Here is a 13,072-nt window from a genome sequence, read left to right as displayed (position 1 = left end):
GGATGTGCAGAACCAGTTTGCAATCAAACCGGACTGCTGCAAACCGGGCCAATTCTAGTGGTTCTGTCATTGACTGCTTTGAACCAGTTCGAGCTGGTTCATTGAACTGACTGGCCCAGCCAATTGGTTCGACTGAACCAGCTTGCATATTCGGACTGGATTTGGACCGAACCACCTCAACCTGTCTGTGCACACCCCTAGTACTGTATGCATCTAGGAATGTGTCCTGTACAAGGGCCCTGGAAAGGAATGGGAACACATCCCTTTTTTATCTGCATCAAGCTGAGAGGGCACATCTTCATCCATGTCATTTGGCATTCATGGGGATTGTATTCATGCAGATATGAACCATAAAGCCTGATCCTATGTGCATTTTGCCAACCACCATGAATATGTTTATATTGAAGGACAGCACACACTTTTTTTCAAAATGAACAAATTAACTTGCAAGTAACTGTTTAAAATGTGGCTTATACCTGGGTAAATGCATCTAGGATTGCAGCTACAACACAGATTGAATCTATGCACATCACTGTAATCATAGATTGGATTCTGCATGTATGATAGTCCAATGATATGTCCTAAGAGGCCAGAATCCTTCCTGCTGGGAATAACCCAAGGAGAGTTTTCCAGAAGAAATTTAACATTTTTTATGTATGCAACCATGGCGGCTAGAATAGTATATGTGCAGAAATGGAAAGACACTAAAATGCCCTCAAAAGAAGACTGGTTGATTAAAATTTTGGAATATGCTGAGATGGCAAAGCTTACAGCTGTTATAAGGTATGAAAATTTGGAATCTTCCAAAGAAGATTGTGAACCATTTTTACTTTACTTAAAGAACTATTTTTCTAATATGACTTTTCAGCAGGGTTTGAAATATAGTAATAACAGCAGTTTGGGTTGGGTAAAATCGAGTAGTAATGTGAAGTATCTGTGTTTTGAATTATTATAGCAATGGTTTATAGCAATGTGAACCATGCAGATAGGTAAGCGGGAAGTCAATATTTACTTAATTAGCTATTGTAAAAGCCAATAAAAAATTAAAATGCAAAAAAAGATTTTAAAAAAAAGATAGTCCAGTGATATGAACTCAGCCCAGATCACAGACACAGTATCCTACTGAGTGTAGAGATTCTAGTCTAGTAATGGGACCCACACATTAACCTCCCTTGCTGGATAGAATATTGGTGTAGAAGAATGGCCAGAAAAAAATAGTGGTGGAGCAGATGGATGGAAATGCCATCTTTTTTCTTATCGGCTGAATATGCCATCAGTGGGAGATGCATCGCCCACCTGAGTTCGGGGGGGGGAGAGAGGGAGAGAGAGAGAGAGAGAGAGAGAGAGAGAGAGAGAGAGAGAGAGAGAAGGGACAATAAGATTTCCTTTACTCAAGAGATGAAGTAAATGATATTCTGACTACTTTTAAGATTTAGGAGGACCAAGTGTGGTAGTGATGGTGGACACTCACTGAGCCTCAGTATCATGCTTTGAGATTTTTCTGAAATGGGGTGTGCAGTGTTGATGACTGAGAATATGAAACCTGTAAACAAAACAGGCAGCACTGAAGGTGCCATGTCAGGGTCCCAGAAGTTGCAGCTACTGGCATGAACAAAATCCTTGCTGTGTGTGGTTTTGGTCTCGCAAGCAGCTCAGGCTACAGGATGCATCTCCCTTTGCAGATGAGGATACAGGAGGGCCCCACACAATCCTCTCCACACAGATACCAAGAGTACAAGGTTTGTCAGCAATAGATTTTATTACTCATGTTCTCGAAACAACCACTGCACAGATACAAAACAAACATTTTTAGTAAAAGCACCAAACAGAATTGGTTCAGTGGGGAACACATGAAGGCTTTCCCATTTCCTGTTGAAAGGAATGGGAAAGTTGATGGGGCATGTGGTGGGGGGTAAAGAAAGGGAAAAAAGCACAGTGGTGTGCCAGGATGCATGCCAGTTCAGATGTCCAAATGTGTGTGTGTGGGGGGGGGGCGGGGGTCTTTCCCAACCTTGTCTCTGCAGCAAGAGCAACCTTGTCTGAAACACACACATTGGTGATTCTAATCCAGCAATTGTGCTACTTTGGAGTGTACAGTGGGACAAATGAGTGGGAGGAACTACTAGCTATGGTTTGAAGATACTTGGCAGAACTAGGAGATGCTCCTTAATATGTCTGTAGGGACAACTTCAGTAAAGCCAGTAACTGACCTGATGACGAAAATGACTCAAAGAAGTCCTACTGAAGCTAAAAGAGCAAGTGAGGCATTGCCTAATTTGTCCTTTAAGTTCAATGAGACTACTTTAAGTCATTTCCTTCATCATGTCAGACAGTGCTGGTTAGTTGGAGATGTGGCCAGAGAATCTGTAATGGGGAGGAATGGTTTAATTAGTGTTCCACCCCTGCATGGGTCACAGTCAATGGTTTCAAACCAGAGCTGCATTTCATTTTTGCTCAAATGGCCTGTCAGCTGCCATGCCAAAGCAAACATGACTTCCCTAGGATGCACAGTATGTCGGATGCCCCTGGCTCTGAAGATGCCCATTTCCGGAAGTTGTCTATCAGACTTGTGTCTTCTTGGGGTCGTTGGGAGTCCTGTTTGCTCCCTCCTCAAAGCATGGTTCTGGTGGGCCTGTGTATTTCTGCAAATCCCAGAAATGAAGAGTCTTCCTTAGCTTGATTTAATAACAGTAGACTTCACAGGCTGAACAGTGCAGTAACTCAAAAGCACTGATTCCCTGGAGGAGGGCAACAGTGCCAAGGCGATGAGTGTCAGGAAACACTTAGCGTGCTCAGATTTCAGCTACTGCTGTCCTATTGGATGGAAAGGGTCTCTAAGGGCCAAGTCTCATTATGCTTTCCAAATATGTTTCAGTAAATGCACCATGTACTCCCATTAACCTCAACCCGTTGCGCACCACAGGAGATATGTGTGCAGTGAGATCAGCTCCTTTAAGGGGTGATCGTAGAGATTGCTCCAGCACAGCACAGCTTTATAACAGCACAGGAGAAAGGACACACAATTATAGAATCACTTTTGAAAAGACAAAAAGTCATTATCAGTGTTAGGTGATCTGATGACATCCTGCACAGATCATTCCCTCCTTCTGCCCACATTTTGGAGTGTCTTCCGGGCCTTGAAGGCTATTTGCAACTAAGCAGGGCTTTGACGAAAAAAAACTTAGCTGTGTCTCCTTGGCAGCCATTTTGTCTTTGATGGAAATTGCCATGTATCAGGTGTACAGTTTTTGATGCTGTAATGGTCTTGGTGCATATTTAACAACAGACCATCTGTGGTTGGTGATGTCTAGACTAACAAAGCACTGGTGCTAAGGGAGAAGCAGTGGTGCTTCTGAACAGCCCAACTAACTCAGCTCCACTACTAAAGCAGCAGGGACGGTACATTTCAACAACCTCCCCTTCCCCTTGAAGCACTCTGTGCCACCCAAAAATATTCTCTCTCCCCACACAAGCACCAGTACAGCATTAGTCCGGTGTTATATCAGTGCCGAAGCTCCTCCTACAGCACCAGAGCTTTGCTAGTTTGCATGTCAGTCTGTCCTGATTTTTGGTATCCCTATTAAATCATGACCAAGGCTTGTAGTTCCTTTTTGTGCACAGTCTGGACATTTCCCTTTGTGGTTGTGCTTCTGTTGTGGAGATATTACACTTCCCCAGCTCTGGATACACTTGATTCTTCTCCCACCCCCACCCCACTCCCACAGCAGATGCAATCAGCATATAAAATGTGGTTCTATGAGTGTCATCAGTGCATGCTTGTTACTGTGTTTGATATCCTTAGCAACAAGGAACACACACACACACACACACACACAGAGTGCTGTTTTGTGCATGTTTTATTTACATTTGATTTCAGTGTCCATTAGCTGTGACTTCCCAACCTACATATCTTTTCAGTACCGTCTTCTTATCCCTGGCACTGCTGCATAATGATATTTGCAAGGTTTCCTTCCAGCTAGACTCTTCCCTGCTTTGCAAAAATGGTGCTAGAGTGCCCATCAAGACCACTTGTTTTTTTAAGTTGTTAATAGCAAAAGGGCTATTGTCCTGCAGCAAGGCTACCCATCCTTCAATTCATGGGTGGCCCAAGACATTTTGCTGCCTGAGGCAAAGGCCAATGCGATACCCCACCCCCCCACCCCCCAGTCTGAGGACAAGTGCTCAACCTGCTTAGGCCATAATGCCAAGGCGGCAGCAACGACACACGGACACACTCAGGCTGTGCCACCAAACCAGGCAGCAGAGATAGTGGCATTCCTAGCTCAAATCAGAGGGGAAAAAGAAGAGGTGCGCCCAGCAGGGTGAGGAAAATGGACAGTGTGTCCTGGCAGTGTATAGTGGGGTGACATGAGTGGCAGTGGGGACCCAGGACTTGCTGCCCCCTGCGTCCCTTCCCCCACCATGCCTGAGGCAACTACCTCACCCTGCCTCATGAAAGGGCCACCCCTGCTTCAGTTCCAGGAGGCTGGGGTATTATGCTATGTCATGACATTGCATCAGGGATTACAGGTGCATTGTGTTGAAGTGTAAAATATAGCTGAGGCACACTTGTTTGGTTGAGTTTCCGCACATGTGGAGAGGCCCTTATGACCCACTGACAGCTCTGAAATGAGGGGGGCTCAAGTAACATTGGTAAAACCCTAAGTAGGGTTCTGATAGTCAACTGGAGATGCCCAGAGACTGGGAACTAGTAAGTCTATGTCACTTAGACCTGCCACTCTCTACCAACTTGAAGAGGGAACATATGTTACACTGCAAGGGGGCAACTCAGTTCCTTCTGTGATGGACAGAGTAAGGCCTCCCTGGTATCCACATTATCTACACAGTTCTTGAGAAATACAGCCTGATTGCACAAACCAAAGTCCATCCTAAATGCGACTCAAGGGATAATGGAACAGAGATGATCCTCAAGTGAACAGGCTCTCCCCCTTCCCTATGCATGCACTATGCAAGCACAATCTAAAATGGATTGAAATGCAGAATGGCTGCTTGGAATCAGCTAGCATAATGCCAGGAAATCAAATGCTCTATCTCTGTGTGGCTCCACTAATGCCAGCAGGAATGGCTGAGAGATGCTGTTTGAAAGGGAAAGAATTCACAAAGCAGCTTTGCAAGGAGGCACTTTGGTTGAATCTGGGAGGCAGAGTGATAGCATTTCTGAAAGTCTGCTTCTGAAAACAGTTGTAAAATTAATCTAAGGCTTCTGTAATGAGTCATCTAAGGCCTCTGAGGTTTAGCCTCAGACTTGTTCTACATACATATCCAAATGCTTCCTCATAAGGGCTGTATAGTCAGCATAGTCCAGAAACCTTTGAAGCAGCTTCTGAAATAGTTCCAGTGATAATATGCGTGTGATCTCTGGGCAGATCAGTTTTCACTCCCATCTTTTTTTTCTGAGGCCTATAATTTTGAATTTCCTTCCCCAACACCAAACCAGTGCTTTGCTTACGCCTTGTGTCTGTTCTTGGTGCAGTGAAGTCTTCAGAGACTGAGGAACTTGGCTTGATCATCCCTTCCATAAAATATGCTTCACATATGGCCACAACGACATGGCCAGTGATGCTCATTCTCCCTGGCTAAGGGCATGCCCCACTAATAACATAAAGGTTGGGTTCCATGACAAACAGTCATGCCTATGGATGGAGCAAGCTGTTTTAAATGCTGGCACCTATACCTCTTAAGGTGCTTATGATTTCAAATGTTGACGTGTTCATGATTTGAAAAATCATTCCTATGTAATTTACTGCACTTGGCCAGTTCCTGATTCTTACTAGTTGTCCTTGAATTTACCCCACTCCATCAGCATTTGCCCACAGTTGTATTGCATAGTTACTAGAGACCATTTAGTGGTTGCCACCAGATTTGCAGTTAAAAAGGCTTTGTTTAGATGCTTTCCCCAAACAGGAAGCAAGGCATGAAGAAATACTATCAGTAGTCAAATACGATGGTTGCAATCGCTTATAACAGCAAGAGGGATCCTATACACACACCTAAGTTCCTTAAAGGCCAATCATCTGCCTCTTCTCCCAGTAGTACATCTGTATGGCAACCATTTCAAGGACTTTTGTCCATATAGTCTCTCATTTTGCTAACATTTGCTTCTGATCTGAAAGTTGGGAGCTGTGCCCAAAATCCATCTAAGAAACTGCGAACACTATCCTCTCATCTCAAGCCTGAGGCAATTAATATTTACTCATATACAGTTTGCTTGCAGTATGGCTTCTTTTCATGAAAAGTATAGTTAAGAATTTTTTAAAAAAATCAATGAAATGGTCTTGGAATCATCTGACTGCCATATTCTGGAAAGAGATGTGCCTTTTAAACAACCCCCTGCCCAAGCTATGAGTTGTAGGAAAAATATCAAATTGCTTTCTTGGAGAAGTTTACAACCAATAGGAGGCCCAGTGAGGGTAGCAGAGTGTCTCACAACTGAGGGTTTTATGGGCACAGGACTCAGCTTTCTGGTAAATACTGTTCAAAATCAGGTTCATGAGATACAGACAGTGTAGCCTACAAAGCAATATACTGTACTGAACAATGAAATACTGTACACAGCCAGGCTTAGTCCAAACAACTGTTCCGGATTCTGATCTGCTGATTTTAGCTCCTACTTTTCTAGCAACGTATATCCATGTGGAAAATGTGAAATTCATTCACTGGTAGAGAGCCCAGTGTCCTCCAATAATGTCGATTGGGATGGGTGAATCACAGACACACAGGAGGAAGAGGAAGCAATCGGAGTGGGCCCCCTTTTAGGACAGCGTTTATTTTACTTGCAGATCACCAGAGCAAGGCACGACCCAGCCCTGCTAACACGTCCCTCTTCGTCTTCTGTCTGAATCCGAGAGCTGTCTTCAGTGGATGAAGAAAGACTTAATGCTCTGGAGGAAGTGATACTGATGCCTTTGCCGCAGCTTTTTGCGGATAATGGGGATCCAGACAAGCCCACACACTAGCAGCATGAGACCCATTGACAGGAAGGCTGGTCCACAGAGTTTAAAAGCATTCTTGGTCATGTTGCTTGTGTCACTTGTGTTTGTTTTGTTTACGGTGAGGCAAGTCAGGCTGGTGATAGCCACACCGAAGAGGAAAACAGCCCCACCCACCGACAATACAATAACTGGCTTGTGATAAATATCCCACTTGTTCCGGGGGACAGCATTCCAGCCAGATTCACTGCGTGAGCTGATGCAGAGAGTGCTGGCTGTTTGGCTGGGCAGCAAGTCCTTGGATTCAGGGGTCTTCTCTCCCTCCTCCATGTCTTTGGGTTGGGTTTCCATGGCTGCCAGTTTTACAGTTTCAGGAATTAACTCCTATAGAAGAAAAGAGAGAGAGAGATAAAGCAGCCAGTTATTTGGACAGCCACAGATATGATTCATGATTAATCTATGTAACTAATAGATGAGACTGTCTCATGGCATTAAATATTCTTTGTTTTTATCACACATCAGGTCTGGCCAGCAGCAGGATTGGGCCAAATTTGCTGCCCCACAAGTTGCCTCCTTACAGCATCCACTTGGCCCCATTTGGGCATCAGTACTCTGATGTCAGCACCTCTGAGGACAGCTCCATATGTGCGTCATTTCAGGGATGAGTCTATTGTGAAAGAGCACACACCACAGTTCTGACACATGTACTAGGCCCATTCATATATTGAAGTCATTCACATAATCAACAACTGTGTTCTACCTGGGTTTGGGAGCTGTGTATGCTCCCAATTTTCAGTAGTGTGGAAGCAAGGTAGGAGGAAAAGCTACTCAGGTTTTCCTCCTACCTTGCTTCCACACAATCACTTTTACTCACGTTTTCCTCCTTGTGCTTCCACACAATTGAACATTGGGAGCTGACAGCTCCCAAACCAAGGTAGAACACAGTTTTTGATTGTGTGAATGACCTCATTTTGTTCAAGACTTTGAGCGTACCATGTACACAGGTAAAGATCTGTACCTAGGTACAGTCATTCACATGTTATGCTGAACACAGGTACAGAAGTACACTTCCTATCTGTACCATACATTTGAAGGGCCTATATCCAGGTTCACTTTTAAAACAAATAGAGGTACAGTTATTCACAGAAACACATGTATGAGTAAAAAGATATCTATGCACTTGCACAGCTACTGTCTTCCTCCCACACCGGGCTTGGGGGAACTGCTCTTTCTGGTTTGGAGCAGATTTGCACAGCCCAGACTGGATGGCCTTTGTGTCAATAATAAAGCACATTCCCTGCTTCTTGAGCTGGACTGTTCACAGTGCTGATTGGCTGGCACCTGAGTCAGTCATAAAGCTGCTTCTCCCTCTCCTTGCAGTAGTTTTAATAGCATTAAAAACAGAGTTAAAAAGTTTTCTTTTGAAAGTGTTGAACAAATGTTGCCCTTGGAAAAACGAATGAAACAAGGCAATCTGCTTGAAGAATAGGGGGGGGGGCAACAATCAGCTTTCAGTCTGGGGCCAGGAATGTCAACACTGGAATAAGGCAGATGGAAGCAGAGCTAGGCCTGCAGCAAGCTGCCTTCCACATGATGCTCTTTGTAGGTATGTCTGTACACAGCCTGAATGTTAAGCAAGTTGCTCTCATCACTACTGTGCTGGCCTTTACTTCTGGGGAACAACAGCATCGCCTTCTCTGACCCCAGAACTCTTCAAGTTGCCTAGGAAGAAATTAGGCAAGACCTGAAGCCTCTCTAAGCACAATACTAGCAAAAGTTGACTTGTCCGCAATTCTCTGATGCCACACTACACTTGGCCTCATCTGAATGAAATGGAGATGAAGGGGTCAATGAGAGATACCAGTTAAGTGGCCTGAGGAAAGAAGATGGATTATATTACTCAGCAGCACAGTGGAATGAAACCATGACCTTCTGGCCTACACTGCTTTGCTAGACTAGAAGAGCAAGCATTTCCTCCCAGAGAAGCAGCTCATGGAATGCTGGGCTATTGTTTTATGATGTACTGCCTGTCAAGGCCAGGATCCAAAACCAAGGTTCTCACTCAGATTTTTTGTTTTTAAAACCAAACACTGGTGGTTTCCGCCCCCATGAGGTCATTTTGTCTTCTGTGGGGAATGTCTGCCTCCAGCCTTTCAAACCAGTTCTGTCCAGGCCAAACATAACAGCTCTTTTACTCTCCTTCGATATTATGCTGAATGGCAGCTGCTGGAGGAACTTACCAGATACAAGAAATGCTAGTTTGGTCCAACTGCTGCAGGGCTGCGGAATGAATTTCTGGCCTGGTGCTTGCGGGGAAGCAAGGAAACCTACAGGATGCTGGATATACAGTAGAGGCTGGCCACACTTTCCCATCATCCATTCCCATAGCTCTAGGTCTTGTGAGTCTCAGCCAGTCTTCCCCACAGTCAAGATGATGCCAGCTGTGATTCTTAGCAGCCCTAGAAAGAGATAGCACTGTACTGCCACTGCTGGCATATGTTTTTGGGGGGCTCTCAGGCAAGATGTCCTCAGTGATGCTCCCCTTAAAGGGCTTCTCCAGAATCTTCTGGGGACGCTTCCCATTGGGATATAACGGCAGCAGGATGTGACATTTGGTGGCAGCAACTTCTAACTGTGACAGCACTAGCCTTCTAGCTTGAAAGCACTCTGAACAGGACCGTTCTCAGCAATCTTGGGATTGCTCTGCTTTTCAGGCTAGCTGGCCCTATACCATCTCAGTAGCCTCTCAAGTAATCTCCCATTTCTCAATGGATGGGGCATCTAGGCTGGCCCAGTGCAGCCACACTAGCCTGAGATTTGTGGTCTGCGGGGGGCTGGCAGTTTTTTTGGTGAGGAACAGCAGTGCGTTCACACCTCACCCTGGCATCTCACGTTGGCGGTGAGCGAGCCCCTGCTGGCCCATGGGTCTGGGCAGGTGCCTAGTCATGTCAGCCACTGATGCAGTGTCTGCTACTGCTTACAGGTCTGTTTCTTTGTTTGTTTATTAAATTTCTGTGCTACTTTTCAGCTGGGGTTCCCCAAGCAGGGTACAAAAGCAATCAGATAAAACCATAACAGTGGAACTGTTTGATACCTTGTATTATAGGACAGCTTCAGAGCCACCTAGTGATAGGCCTGAAAGCTTTCTTCCAAACACAACATGGGGTCACCTTGGCCTGCTCCAGAGAGATGAAGATACCGTGATGTGTCACCCATGACTGCTGCCCAAAGGAAGAGCCCAGGAGCGGCTCTTCCTTGCAGGGTGGTGACAGTGGGACTTTGTTTTGCTTTGTTGGTATAATAATTACATCTCATTCTGACTGCATTGCCAGCCAGGTGGCTGCTTTGTGCCTCATCCCCAATAGGGCTTCCATTCCCCCTGACATGGTGCCAGCATCAGCTGCTCAGTCTTTGCAGGAGGTACAGCAGCCAAGCCTTAAGGAAGTCGTCAGTCTAGTCTTTGCAGGAGGTACAGCAGCCGAGCCTTAAGGAAGTCGTCAGTCTGTTTCGCCCAACCACCTGCACCTCACTGCATCCTGTCCCACCTAGTGCTCTTCAGGCAGGATGCACACAGCAAGATTCATATTATCAACATGACCGCATAGGATAGACAATGAGACCTCATACCGTGAGTGTAGAGTATGTCAGCTCTCTAATAGGGAGCCAACGTTCAGGGTGCATTTCTGTGGGCCAGGAGCATAAAGGGTCTTTCCAGGCTAATACACAATGGACTCTTCAGACTCTCCAAACTGAGCCTCTATCTGCCTTGCAAAGTCTTTAGTTCCCTGAACACCTTAGTGTGCATAAGAGACCTCCACATACTCCATCTCCATACCATAGGGTTTGATAGGAGAAATATCAGCTACTGTACCACCTGTCTCAGCAATAGTCATCCATGATTCATAGCCCTTCTTCTCTGCCTGGTTAGCTTTAGAGCTTAGCTTTCTATACTTTGCCGCTCTGCCCTGCAGTTGTAGATTGATTCAATATCAAAGCAAAGGTGGCTATTCAATGGGGCTGGGAAATCATCTTTATCAGAAGAAGATTAATTTAATCATGCACACAGGCACACCTATTTTAGTGAGTATGTAATATGCACAAACACATATTCTTACACGTACACACCCTGCCCAACAGTAGCACACTAGTCTGTACACTAACAAATGCTAAAACCCTCTCCAGTGTACAAAACAGAAGAACAGTCCCTACTACAACTACGAGGTATATTTATATACCACTTTTTAACAGCAGTTCTCACAGCAGTTTACGTAGAAAAATAAACCATAAAAAGGTTTGCTGTCCCAAAAGGGCTCAGAATCATAGAAACACAAGGTAGACGCCAGCAACAGCCACTGGGAAGATGCTGTGCTGGGACTGGATAGGGACAAATGCTCTCTCTTGCGAAAGAGAAGAGAATCACCACTTTAAAATGCGGCTCTTTGTTCAGTTAGCATGGGTTCCTGCTCTCATTGTCCAAGACTTTAGTCTTTAGACTTTAGGTGAGGCTCCAAATAGAAGGCACTCTCCACCTTTTTGTGGCTTCCTTCATAGAACCCTGGGAAGAACCCTTGTAGGGGTGAAGGATGTCTTACAAGGAGTTCTCAGTCTCAATGCACTCATAAAACCACAATTCCCAGGATTCTATGAAGGAAGAAGGTAAGGTAAGAGGCTACCATGGGAAGAGGCTACTTCCATGGAAAGGAGAGGCTGCCACCATTTAGTGAAGACAAATGTAGTGCCTGACCGAGCAACAGCAGAACATCTAATGTGTGTTTTGTAGCTTTTTGGTGAAGAATCTTCCATCTGAAGAGTTTTGGTGAGGAATTTTGAAATTGAATCTTCCAGTATGGGGTAGTAGTTAGTGTGCCAGTCTAGGACTGAGAGGCTCAGGTTCAAATCCTCAAGCTCACTGAGTGACTAGTCACTCCTTCTCTGCCTAATCCACTTCAAAGGGTTATTGTTTCTGGGTGAAATACAAAGTGCTGGTTATTACCTATAGAGCCCTTAATGGCTTGGGTCCAGGCTATTTAAGAGAGCACCTCCTTTGTCATGAATCCTGCCGCCTGTTATGATCTTCTGGAGAGGTCCGGTTATAGTTGCCACCGGCTCATTTGATGGTGACCCATGACCGGGCTTTCTCTTTGGCTGCCCCGGGGCTTTGGAATATGTTCCCTGCTGAAATAAGAGCATCTCCTTCTCTGTTTGTTTTCAGGAAGACCCTCAAGACTCACCTATTCTCACAGGCTTTTAATTAGAATTAATTTTCATAATTTATTTTAATAATTGTTTTATGCTACTGTTTATATTTCTGTTTTATGCTACTGCTTTGTTTCATGTATTTTAATCTGTGCTGATTTTTAAATATGGTTTTAAATTTTGTACACCGTCTAGAGATGTATATATCAGGTGGTATAAACATATGATAGATAGATAGATAGATAGATAGATAGATAGAGAAGATACATGGTCCTAAGCTCCTTGGAGGAAGGGTAGAATGACATGTAATTTACATAGCCAAAGGAATGAGAAGATGGCTCCCGGTCCCAAAGGAGCTTAAAGTCTAAAAGGAAACACAAAGGGGGGTGGGGGGGACCAGGAGAGAGTTGCCACCTAGTGACTTTTATAGAGGACATGCAACCATTTTGGGGATCAAATGACTTTTTTTTTGGCATTAAGAGGAACAGAGACTATTTGGAGGACCAAACAAAGTTTTAAAAATTTGTTGTGGTGTCTGAAGTTCTGGGGAGCAGTTGCAACATTGTATTCACTCTGAATACCTTGCTCTCATGAGCGGTTTCTCTTCCTTTGTCTCCTTCCCCTGCTGGCATCCTACTGACCATCCATCCAATGGGGAAGCCAGAGGGGAGGTTCTGCTTCAGTGGCAGATCGCAGAACCATCTTATTTATTCATTATTTCTCTCTGTAAACTGCCCTGAGCCATTTTTAGAAGTGTGGTATAGAAATCGAATGAATGAATGAATGAATGAATGAATAGATAATAACAACATGGATAGGTGGGCCCAGCAGCTGCAGCTTGCTTCCTTCGTGTGGTGGCAGTGGTGGTAGCAGTGAGAAATTAGCAGTTCACTAACTAACTTTACTCACCAGTTACCCCTGCTAAC

At 44.8% G+C, this 13,072-nt stretch overlaps 1 protein-coding gene across 5 annotated transcripts in view; it reads right to left on the bottom strand.

Moving 5' to 3' along the window:
- Positions 1-3,842: 3,842 nt before the first annotated feature.
- Positions 3,843-13,072, bottom strand: part of PIRT (phosphoinositide interacting regulator of transient receptor potential channels) — a 32,762-nt gene continuing 23,532 nt past the window's right edge. For 3 of the 5 annotated variants that reach the window (XM_053288422.1, XM_053288421.1, XM_053288419.1), the window contains 2 exons: positions 9,191-9,409; positions 3,843-7,334 (listed from right to left, as the gene is read on the bottom strand). In XM_053288422.1, the coding sequence (XP_053144397.1) occupies positions 6,876-7,301 (426 nt within the window). In that variant the 5' untranslated portion in view covers positions 7,302-7,334; positions 9,191-9,409 and the 3' untranslated portion in view covers positions 3,843-6,875. The remainder of the gene's footprint in view (positions 7,335-9,190; positions 9,410-13,072) is intronic. The other 2 variants (XM_053288420.1, XM_053288423.1) reach the window with 1 other exon arrangement.

The sequence above is a fragment of the Hemicordylus capensis genome, chromosome 2, assembly GCF_027244095.1.
Source record: "Hemicordylus capensis ecotype Gifberg chromosome 2, rHemCap1.1.pri, whole genome shotgun sequence".
NCBI lineage: Eukaryota > Metazoa > Chordata > Lepidosauria > Squamata > Cordylidae > Hemicordylus > Hemicordylus capensis.
Note: the sequence above shows the minus strand (reverse complement) of the source record. Positions and strands in the feature narration are given on the sequence as shown.